General features: G+C 40.9%; 1 protein-coding gene across 2 annotated transcripts in view; it reads right to left on the reverse strand.

Moving 5' to 3' along the window:
• USP34 (ubiquitin specific peptidase 34) overlaps nucleotides 1-12,212 on the reverse strand; it is a 1,940,069-nt gene that overhangs the window by 1,630,720 nt on the left and 297,137 nt on the right. For both annotated transcript variants that reach the window (XM_069234398.1, XM_069234397.1), the window contains 2 exons: nucleotides 7,175-7,290; nucleotides 6,872-6,999 (listed from right to left, as the gene is read on the reverse strand). In XM_069234398.1, coding sequence (XP_069090499.1) covers nucleotides 6,872-6,999; nucleotides 7,175-7,290 — 244 coding nt within the window. The remainder of the gene's footprint in view (nucleotides 1-6,871; nucleotides 7,000-7,174; nucleotides 7,291-12,212) is intronic.

The following is a 12,212-nucleotide window of genomic DNA, read 5'->3' on the forward strand; positions in this document are numbered from 1 at the left end:
TGTGAGAGAGGGTAATGCGATGTGAGAGAGTGCAATTTAAAGCTTTCTATGCTTATCACAGTCTAGCACATGCCAATTTGACACATTACGAAAGGGATAACACTACACACCCTCACTGTAAAAAAATAATATATTATGTGAACACTGAAAAACAGTTGTTGTCTATTTTAGGGGTTAGGCAGCTGGAAAAACACAGATAAACAATGATTTCAAAAGGTTTGGGAAAAACTAAGAAAATACCACTGAAATTCAGAAAAAAAAATAAACTCTGATAACAGGTAGCCTACCCATGATGTGTAATCCGGGCAAAAAAGATCCTATAGTCTTCCTCAATCATCAGCAAGATCTAGCTAACCATCCGGTTTGGCACATCTACAGCAGCCTAACAGACTACATTTATGGCCGCATTGGCAAGGGACAGGAAAAAAACAGATGCTGGCCAAAAGAACAAAACCTTTTGGATTCTCCATCCAGGGGACTGGTTAGAAATGAGTTAGGATTAACCTTATTGGTCAAAGCCCATACAATGAGACTCTCTAGAGTAGGGTGCGTGGTGAGGAAAATATGCATCACCAGATGCAAGATTGTGTTCCCTGATCACATGCTGACTAATGGGCAGAAAAGAACACGTTTTTTAACCACAGAGTAGTCAAGGCGTCCATGAGGGTGTCACTGAATGGGAACAAGGGTTCTGATGTTACTGGCCCAGACTGAGGAATCTCCATTAGAATATTTGTCTGAAGGGGTTGATTACAAGCCACGGAGTTATTTATTGCCCCAGATAAAGAACGATAGAATGGGGTATGTTATTTACCCAGTGTAATAAATGACACCTATTATGAGTTTATAGGGAATAACAAGGGTTTTGTTAAATGCACCAAAATTCATGATACATTATAAAGCATATATTTTCCCCTGTTAAATTTCAGCAGGTTTGAGTGAGTAGCTGGAGTTGGTAACCAGTAATTGGTCCTACAGGTACAGTCAGCATTAACGGAGTGTCCACCGCCAGTAATCCGAATGGAGTTTGCAGGAAGTTGGCTCTATATACTATACCAAAGTAAGGTATAGTATGTACAGAGTCCAGTGGATCCCCAAAGGCTTTGCAGAGGCTGAAGTAGATAATACTAGTGCTCTATTTTTATGGTAGTGTGGTCGAGCAGTTAGGCATATCAGAGGGTAGTACTAAGCGTGGGTTGTACACACAATCAAGAAATGAGGCACACACGCAATGACTAACTCCAGGCTAATGTTTATGTATCAAAAAATAGACTTTATTAATTTATTTCTAGTACCAAGAGGATCTTTGATGCAGTTAAGTACAGTTTCAAGAATCTATCACTTTCAAGTATCAAATGCACTTTGTTTAGAATTCACAGATAAAACAGTTTTCAGGTTAAGAAATACTTTTCAGTTTCAAAAGTAGACAGTGCAATTTCTCATAGAAAGCAATGCAATCCTAGGGGAAAAAAGGTAACAACATGATTTGCAGATAAGTACTTTACTTACGATCCCAGTCTTTGGTGGTTAAGGTGTCCACAGGGCAATGTTTAGGAAGACACCAAGGGTGCACCACCAGCAACACGGGGCCAGCTGAGTGCATTGGTCAAATTTGTTGTTGGGTGCCCAATTAATCCTATGGAGACTGGGGGCACTTAGAAACCGCTTTCAGGTAAGTACCTGCAACTTCAGGGCACAGACCTGGGGGGATTAAGTGAACACCAAACACACACACTCAGTGGCACTGGGGCAGTGTTGCAGGTTGCAAACACAGCGTTGGGCGGCCAATGCTTTTCAATGAAAGAACCCCAGGTTTCACAAACAGGCTGCAGGCTTGGACCAGGGAGGCGGCTAAAGAATAACAATGGTTGGACAGGCAAGTAGAGAGCCCACTAGACATTGCTGGACCCTCAGCAGGGTTCCCCAAGGCCAAGGGACTGCGTGTGCAACGGTATCTTTAGGTGTCGGGAAATCCTCACCGGTCGCGGTCAGCGAGGTCTTCTGGAATTAGGCTGCAGGCATCGTCATTTTGGTCAGGAGGGGTCAACCCAGGGTGGACTCAAGGTTGGAATCGCCTCAGGACCTTCTCTCGACCAGTGGGCCACCTGGACTCGGGCGCAGAGTGGGCGGGACTCGCAGATCCACAAGGGTCTGGAGTCCTTCTAGGAGGGTTCTTTGTGGACAGCGCCGCTGTCCTTGGGAGATCTTGGTCCTTGGGTAGGCAGGTAGTCCTCTGGGGGTGCTGCAGGATGCATCGCCTTTTTATAGCAGGAGTCCTGAAGCTGCAGGCAGGTAGGGCTGGGGCCAAGTCATTTCACGTCTGGAGTGTTCTCTGCTGGTGCGGCTCTTCAGTCCTCCTTCTTCTTTAAGGTCTCTAGGAATCTGAAGAGAAAGGTTCAGGGGTGCCCCTAAATACTAGAGCTAGAGGCTTTACAAGGGTCAGAGGGTAGTAGCCACTGGCTACTGACCCTGAGGGCAGCTAGCACCCTTCCTGTGCCCACTCCCTTTAGAAAGGGGAGGACACATTCCTAACCCTCCTGGTGGCTAACACCCTCCAAAGCAAGATGGAGGATTCTGCCAAGAAGGGGTTCACCTCAGCTCTGGGCACCCTATGCGTGGTCCCAGCTGGGGTAAACATTCTTCTTGGTGTTTACTAATTTTCCCCTCAGGACCTGCCACCAAAAGTGGGGCCTGGTCAGGGGTTAGGGGGGAGCATCTCCACTAGCTGGAGTGCCCTAAGGCAGCAAAACAAATTGTAGAAGTCTTTGAGGCTCACTGCCAAGTGTTGCTATTCCTGCAGGGGGGAGGTGTGAATCACTTCCACCCAGAGCAGGCGCTGTCTCTGACCCCAGAGAGCACAAAGGCTCTCACCCCATGAGGTCAAACACTTGTCTGGTAGTGGCAGGCTGGCACAGACCGATGAGCCACAAACTAGAAGGTTGGGTGAATTTCAGGGGGCATCTGTAAGATGCCCTCTGTGTGCATTTTGCAATACATTTAACACTGGCATCAGTGTGGGTTTATTGAGCAGGAATGTTTGCTACCAAACTCATCTGTGGTATAGGGCACCCTGCCGTAGGGTTATAAGGCCTGCTAGAGGGGTGACTTAGCTATGCCACAGGCAGTGGTTGGTGGGCATGGCACTCCCCACCAACACACACAATTTGCAAGGGCAGTGTGCATGCGTTTGGTGAGGGGTTGCTTAGGGTGGCACAATACATGCTGAAGACCTTAGGGACCCTGCCTGGCCACAGGGCCGTTGGTACCACTGGTCCCTTTTACAAGGGACTTAGCTGTGTGCCAGGGGTGTGACAATTGTGGAAGCAATAGTGCAGTTTAGGGAAAGAACAAAGGTGGTGGGGCCTGGTTAGCAGGATCCCAGCACACACACAGTCACGTTAGCGTCAGATAGCAGGCAAAAAGTATAAGGGTAACCATGCCAAAAGGGTCACTTTTCTACAGAGTTCTGGTACAGATATCAATTCCTTGGCATACTGTGAAGAGCTTTTAGAGTAGTTTTAAGACAAATTTGGGAGCACAGCTCTAGATTTGCATCGAAAGGGGTGGAACGAGAGCAACTGATGTCAACTAGCAGGGGTATCCCTTACATACACTGTAACCAACAACTGTTTTATGCACCGAGTCTGCAGAAAAGGAGTAGGCTAGAACCGGAGTTGAGTGCGCAGGATTGACATTTATATACAGCACTATTCAGTCACCGCCGGGGAGTCACTGACCCGCACAACGCTACCCACCAGCTCACAGCAGCGTTGCTGTAAACTTCTCAAATCCAGTCTGATGCTTGGGGGCTATTATAAAGCTGAGGAATTCCCAGTTAGAAGTATCCATCAGAAAATGTCATACCCATGAGGTCTCATCTCATGTTTTATTCACCACACAACTTAGATCAGCTCCAGAAGGGACATGGGAGCATTTACTATAGCTGTCAACACTCCCCTAAAGGACCTTAAATGCCTGGAAAGACTCCAATAGTCAACAACATTCTTAAGAAACAATTAACTGCCACCTCTTCTCTTCTGGCAAAGGGACTCTTGCATATATTCTGTTTTAACATCACCGGGAAAGCATTTACTAGGAACACCTTTGTTATTCTTGAATATTAGGAGATGCAGAGACTTGGTAGTGCACCTTCTGAATGGTGACGACCTTCAAATATCTTGCAGCTATTAAAAATGTATGACTAATGTTTTTAGCAAGCTTTCTTGACATTGCAAATTAACTTTCAATAGATCATGATTCTCATCTAAAATAGTGCTCTACCAATAAGTCAATTTCCAGTTTATTTCTTTTTCCATATAATTGCTATGATATAAATTGTGCAATAAAAGTATCATTGATTGAGGGCCAATAACAAGGAAGAGTGCCTTTAACAACCACTATAGCCTGAGGCAGAAGGGCTGTAAGGCTATTAGAACATTCCACACACTAAGGGTAGACGTTCTAAATTAAAAAGGGAGCAACAAAAAGATAAATATTGGAATGTTGGAGCAGTTAATCACCCTGAGATGCACTTATCTCTTCACTTAAGGTCTCAACGTTACAATGTTCTAATTGTGCTTATTACTGCAAACACCTAAAAATTTTTATTATTGAACACCACCCATAGTGGCTAATCAAGTTTCAGGGTAGCAATCCAGTGACTCTTGATGTCAAATCAAATGCTTTTGGGAAAAATCCTAGGTTGGGGAGATCAGCTTCTATTGAGACTGGTGCAATCATTGTACGTGACCATTTAGGTTTCTTTCCCCAAAAACGTCTATCTTCCTTAAGCAAAGAAAAAAATACTTCCAAGCCACATTTTAGATTATTATTCTTTTTTCCAGACACCAGTACTGAACTGCTGTTCACCTAAATCACCATATTTGGGGTTCCATACTATGAACTGGAAATTTAAAGGAACCATCATGTCATTTACCATAAGGAAGGCGCTAGCACAAAGCTTCTCTAAATTTTCGAAACGTGTTAGTGATACAGAACATTTGTTGACTGGCCACATATAAGTCTTCATACAGATTCAAATGTTCTAAGACTCAGAATTATGGAGTAGATCCTGGCTGACTCTTAGTGCAGACACCCCCCAATTCTGCAATCAGTACCCATGCACATGTACAATGCTAGCAGGTAGATGTGTGTTGAGAATAACGAGGATTAGAATGCATATGGGTCTTGCTAAAATACTGTAATTTTGCTAATGTTCACATTTATTTTGTTATATAACACTAGTTTGGCTGTTTCAGGGAAATAGCGGTAACATCTCCCACGGCTACCTACTCACTAAATAATAAGTAAGTATAACTAGAAAATAAACTATCACATTTCTGCCCATAAAACATCAATTTCTGTCTAGTACACAGACATTATACTCTGCTACACATTAACCACTACTATTATAATTCTGCAAATGGAATCAAGTAAACAAAGGTATTTTTTGTAATTATTTGCAAAATTACTGATGAGATGACTTGGCACTACTAAAATTTAATGCCCTCTTAAAACAAGTAAAAAAAAAGATGTTAATAATAAAAAAAGAAAACAATTTTGCAAGTGCTCTGCCACAACAACGTTTTTCAATTGCCAGTGGTTATAATGCCTCTTTGGCTCAAGCAAACATTTATTTATTTTAATAAACAACATTGTCATTTTTTATTGTCTTAATACAGAAACATGGCATGCGTGGGTCAGTTATTTAACTTGTCAAGACATCCCAGTCTCCGAGCCATCAGCTTGAGTTCCGGAAATTCTGATCGCACTGCTTCACCTCAGGCCGCCCAAACAAGTCCATTCCTCTACAAATCAGGCAAAGGCTGAACTGCTGCTCCTGTCCCGGGAATCATTCACTTCCCTTCACCACCAGCTCTCCTGTTTCACCTGAGCCACATATTTGCAACACCTCTAGGCTCTCCTACAATCGAAAAGGACCTAGAAAAACAAATCTCCTTCATATTTTGGCCTCTACTTTAGCCACTAGGTTTCTTTGTGTATCGTCCGCCAATCCCTCCTCTGCTTCCAAACCTAACAGCAAAAAAATTACCTTGCGTTGTTGATTACACACACTGGTGCATAGTGACTAATGATGGTCAACACCCAAACTAAAACGTTTAGGAAAGCTCAAGAGGATTTTTGGACCTAACCATTACATGATAGAATAATACATAGCATGTAAACCTAGAGTAGGTTCACGATGCAAAATTTGACTATCATAACTTTTCAGTTTCTACTTCTGCACCCAAATGTACATTGGTAAAGCTTAAATTTGGACCCTGGATTTATTTTCTTCAATCAGGTGCTTAAAAATCAGGGGGTAGGATCATTTAGGAGCTCCCAATTTCTTACAATATCTACAGATACAGGAGCTACAACAGACAAACACGTTAAAACATGGGCAAATTAATTTGATCAAATACTGAGAGGAGGTTCAATCCCTTGTAATCTGGTTCCAGAAATGGCAGCTCAACCATTAAACCACATTCTCCTTTCAAAATAAATATTATAGTAGGTCCATAGGGTAATCTCTTCAAATAAAAAAAAAATATTTCTAAAAGAATAGAAAAAACAATCATAAAAAATGTTCATGAAGTCAAACTAACTCGTCTGTGCTTTGAAATGCAGAAGTCCAAGTCAGGAGCGAATGGTCGCAAGGCCTGAGCTTTGGTCTCTTTCAAAGAATAAGGATCGTTATAAAGACCAAATGAAGTGATACCATGTTTATCTATGAATCTCTTGAAACGCAAGTGATTACAATGTGCACACAACCATGCAAAGTGTATGTAAACTGGCAGGAAAATCACAATATTTGGAGCACACTTGTTTTATTGTGAGCATTTAAATAAATAAAAAAATTGTCCAATACCTATTGTTAGAAAGGTTTTCTAAACATCCTTCAATAAATCTCATTCTGATCTGTCTGTCAGTAAACCAGCAAACCAAAGAACAAAGGAGTTTTTCTGCTTCATTAATTAATCCTTCAGATAGATGAATCTGCAAAAACAGGGAGAAAAGAGCACCATAAATTTTCAGCTTTATTTTACATTTTTGCATATTGCTACGTAGCCCCAAAAGTAGCTGGACATTTCTAATTTTTTTCAGACAAAACAGCTGTAATTTAAAACAGCAGCAGGGTAACAAACACCTGTACCTCTGAAAATTAACTTACTGCATCATCATCCTGAACCAAATCCCACAGAAGTGTATTTCCCTTCTTGCAAACATTATCCAAGTTGATATCCGCAACTGCATTGTTGCTGTACTGGTGTTTATGAACTGCTGATCCTATAGAAGATGAGATTGAAGGTTCAGTAATATGTACCAAAAGCTCCTTTTATGTGCATTACACTGAAACTCATAAATTTGCAAAAACATGACCACATTTAAGGGTAGACCGAATTAAGCCAGTATTTGCTTTGAATAAACTAAAAGTGTGAAAAGTGTGTTACATGAAGTCTGGATCCAAAAGTACTGTTTAGCAGATAAGGTAGACAAGGCCTACATCATTGAACTATGGTGCCTAACAGAGATTAGAACAATATAGTCTTCTGAATGGCTGGGCTGTTGCTTAATGGAGTACCATGGTTTTTCTCTCTCTGAAAACTATTATCGTCTGAGGTACATTTAAAAAATCTTTACCAACTTATTGGAAGGTCAGAGGATTCTACTTTGTATTGACTCCCTCACTTATACATCTGAAACATCATCTTTGAGTGCTATGGAACAAAACACCCTCCATGAAGGACAGCACAGCTCTTTAGTTTACCCAATAGTAAATTAAAAAGCCAAGTCACAGCTTGTCAAAGGCAAAAGGGAATAAAGGTTAATGCACCTTTGTTAAAAATGTCGACAATATCCATATTAAAAGAAAATAAAATCTTGGAAACTAATGCAAAAGACGAGAGATGAGTAAGACACACAGGAGAAACATGCATGTAAGAGTAAATTTCAGAATTTGGACAAACACTCCAAAATCCTATTAGATGGTAAGAGAATATTGCCAGCAAGTTAAACCAATCATCCATGAACTTTCAGTGGGTGCCTCCTGCCATTTCTCTAAAACATGCTTCACAACTACAAGTCCGTAAACTTAGTAAACAAAGGCTAAGGATCCAGAGATTCAAAGAGGAAAATGACAAAATAAGATCTAAGTCAACCACAAGGTGGACTTGTACAATTTACTGTCAATTTACTGTCAAGTTTATCTGATTCTAATGCACCTTGATTTTAGGAGTTATTTCCTCAAATCAAGTTCTCAATTAGCAAAAACTTGACTGTTTAATACAAACTCAATCAGAATTATAGTTCATTTATTCAGGACGAAAAACCAATAACTAACAAGGTAAGTCATTTTTCAGGTTTATATCTGTATACCGGTAACCAATTAGAAGAGAATCATTGCTGATAAGCTTTACATTTATAGTATACTCCTATGTGACAACTCTGTAATATTTTAATTTCCTAAAGTATTTATAGTTAAACTATTCCCCAAAAGGATCACCTCAGAAGCAAACTTTGTGGCTCATTAGATCCCAAGGAGGAAATGGGAAAGGAGAGAGACAGCAGTAAGACCCTTTTCATACAACATAGTCTCCTCTTATTGCAACCCCTGTAGATGTAACCTCAAACCTCCTCAGAATGGAAACTGTTTTTCACCACTCCCCTAGGATGCACCCAAGGCTACCTCTCTATCTCTGACAGAAGACTCTCAAGCATGCATGTGCTGATTCAACTTGGGAGAACACAAAGAATGATAGATAATAGTGAATATTTTTGAACCTCCGGGTTCTGAGCACGATCAGCCAGACCACAAAAGCAAGGCCACAGTTGTCTATGGTGTCAAGCAGAACCTAGAGGTAAAAAAAAAAATCCTTGTTATTTACTTTTTACCTGTATCATTCTATGTTATGTACGGTCCCCTTCAACATTTGCTCCTGCTTTGAACTGGTATGCAGGGTCAGATGAGTAACAGGGGAACCATACATAACAGTACCTCTTCTCCCAGTCACAAATAAATAAAAATCTGGCCTTCTGCCACCCACCTCCACCACCCTGTGTCTTCCAACTTCCTCTCTGGCTGAAGCTGTGCTCTCTGCTCACCAGTGGAGCACAGAGCCGGCACTGCACAGGCAAACTCAAAGACAGTCCTGTCAACCAACCCTAGAATTCCTTTATGGCATAAACAACATTTATTTCCCATTGTTGCTACAACATTGCAGTGAATAACCACATTTAGAATCTGGAATTCATGCTATTGTTGCTCAGTGAGTCATGTGTGTGTGTAACTAAACGATTTGCTCTTTTGTTCAGTCCTCAGACTTGCAAGGAACCTCAGTGAGACTAAGTCCTTTTGCCAGCAGTGCTTTCTTGTTTATAAAAAAAAAAAAAAAAACTTTCTTCCTTGCAAGTGCAGTTAGATGCAAGTCTAGAAAAGTAGAAGGAATCGCTCTCCCATAATCAAAGAGTTCCTAGGTAAGCTCTTCCACAATATGCAATTGCCCAGATCCATGTTACTCAAAATCACAGTCCCTCTGCTGCCTACTCCGGTTTGAATTTTGTGTTAGATGGGAGCAAGCCTGTATATCACCTTCAATGGACTATTATATTTAGATGGTTGAAAGTAAGTCAGCCATCATTTTGAGTATTTTGCCAAGGAAGGCTTCTGTGATATTTAGGCCACAACACCCAAAACAATCAGATTGGTACATATTCAGCGATCTTAAAGAACTTCAGGTTTTACAAGTAATTTCATCATGGCCACCAGTAGAGAATATCTAGGTCTCCAACCTCCTGCATCTCTACCACATTTTCTGCAGTTTGTCTATCACGCTTGGTAACTTCTCTTTAATTTTTTTTTCATTTATGCAAGCCACTGATAAGAATGTCCTGGGTAAGCCTGCAGGTTCTCCTCTATGTCCCCTATGATAGTCTCTGTGGCACGTCAGTGTGTAGACGATTCACAGACTGCAGAAGAGTGAACTCTCCACTGGATATATGCTGGCCTTCTCTGAGGATCCAACAGTTATCTCCTTCCTTTCTTTTAAAGATGTAGCACCAGAAATAGGAACAAATCTGACCAATGCAGAAGCAAAGGAGCAGTCTGCTAGTCAATGACTGATATCAAGTTCAGCTCAACTTTAACAAGTGGTTTGCAGCCTGCAGTTCTGTGGATTCGCATGCTGTTCACACTCCTGACATCTACCGTTTGGCTTGATGTTACAAGATGTATGCCTTTGAAGAATGAGTTTCGGTTTCGAGGTGACTTGTGATACCCTTCCAAAACCCCACAATGCATCAGGAGAAAAACTCTACCTCTGATTGTGCTTTTACCCTTTAGGGGCGTATAAGTGTGTAAGTGTGCAGCATTATGATCTCTGCAAAACAAGTGTAACAACATGGAATAATAAAATGTAGTGCTAAAATAAAAAGTACCTCATATCTTACTACTTGTTTGTATCCGAAAAAGCAGGCAGGACACACTTGAATAAATAACACTACAAGAAGCAATTCTATTATTACAGGTACATGAAGATCATTTGCTGGTGCATAGGCTAAAAAGCTGTACCTATTACCTTGAAGAGGTAGCTTGGAAGTTGTAACAGATGCCGTAACAGATGTTTCAATGTCATAAGTACCATTTTTCCAACCTGCGATTCATGCCTGCTATGATTGTCCACAGAATGGTTCTTTGTGAATGAGTGGCTAAATGTCCAAGTAGTGTTGCAGATTTCTGCTAATCAGAGATTACCCGCAAAAAACAGCATTAGTGATCATTTTCTTATGGGTAGAATGTGTTCTAGAACTGGTGATTAATGTATATTTAGTTTTAGCATAACCAAACTGAATACACCATACACTCTACCTGCCTATGATACTGGGTCGCAATATGCAGCTGGGAATAAGAAACATAGTTGCTTTGTTTTTCAAATGTACTTGGAATGGCAAGAATAAAAGATAATGGCTCCTCTAATATCTAAGGCAGGGGCCTCCACCCTATTCTATAACAGGAGCTACTGGTGTTCTTTGAAAATATTCCTGAGCTACTATCATTACTGCTGAAATAGTGACCAAGTCAGACACGATTATAACAGTGGCCACCCTACACAAGTTTACTAGTAGTGTCCACCTCAGTGCACAAGGCAGATTTGTAAGCAGTAATGTGAAAAAAAAAAAAAGGCTTTATCAATCTGGAATGCCTCTACATGAGTTATACCGGACAACCACAGCTGGAATTCCATTAACACCAAGGTATTATTTGTACTAAGTCTCCCCAAACCTGCATGATGTATCACTCACATTTTATTTCAGATTTAAATATATTTTGGAAATCCATTTTTCTCAAAACATCACTTTTTGAGCATATGCTTTCATCCAGAATACATGCTTTTCTATTTAAGGATACACATATGATGAATTCAATCACACAATAGCTGCTAATTTAGTAGGCTAGGCTGCACACTTGAGCGCAACTTACATACAGCCAGTGAACTGTTAGTAGCTCATACGCTACCTGATGTAGAAGACTGATCTAAAGTATGTAGCGCTCTTTCTGCAATCATGTATTTTTGTAGCCGGTGGGGGAATAGTACAATGGACTAATTAACATGAAAATGCCACACTATCTTGTGCAACAAGCAACGGTGCATTCCTGGTGCATTCCAGCCAGTAGCTTATTAACTCTGTGCAAGGATGTGTTTGCTACTAAGTAAACTACCTTCCTTGAATGTAATTGCAGTACACAATAAGATGCTCAAAAGGAGGCCTCAACAGCTGAGTGAGAACAATATTAAGATTTCTACACTTAAGGACTAGAGGTAATCTGGAGGATGTTACCTATTTTAAGCCTTCCATAAAGGTTGTGACTATCAGGATTTGAAAAAAATGGACTGATGCTGTTTATTTTGAAGGTATACGGCTATAGCTGCTAAGTGTACGTGCACTAAAGTGGAGGCTAGGCCGGACTCAAACGTAGCAATTGACAAATAGTTTGCACAGCAAAGGTAAGGGCTGAAAGTTTCAAGTGACAAATTGTAAGATTAAGCTCACTGCTAGCTGTGATGTAGTAAATGGTCTTGATGGTGTGCGAGCAGGTCTGGACACAGTTGCAGCTTGTCTGATTCTGGACTGACATTTCTAGAATCAAAGAGAGCCATGGCTTTCGAGTTCATGATGGAGCATTGAGTATCATATTGAAGATTGGTGCATTA

Source organism: Pleurodeles waltl, chromosome 5 (genome assembly GCF_031143425.1).
Source record: "Pleurodeles waltl isolate 20211129_DDA chromosome 5, aPleWal1.hap1.20221129, whole genome shotgun sequence".
Classification (NCBI taxonomy): domain Eukaryota; kingdom Metazoa; phylum Chordata; class Amphibia; order Caudata; family Salamandridae; genus Pleurodeles; species Pleurodeles waltl.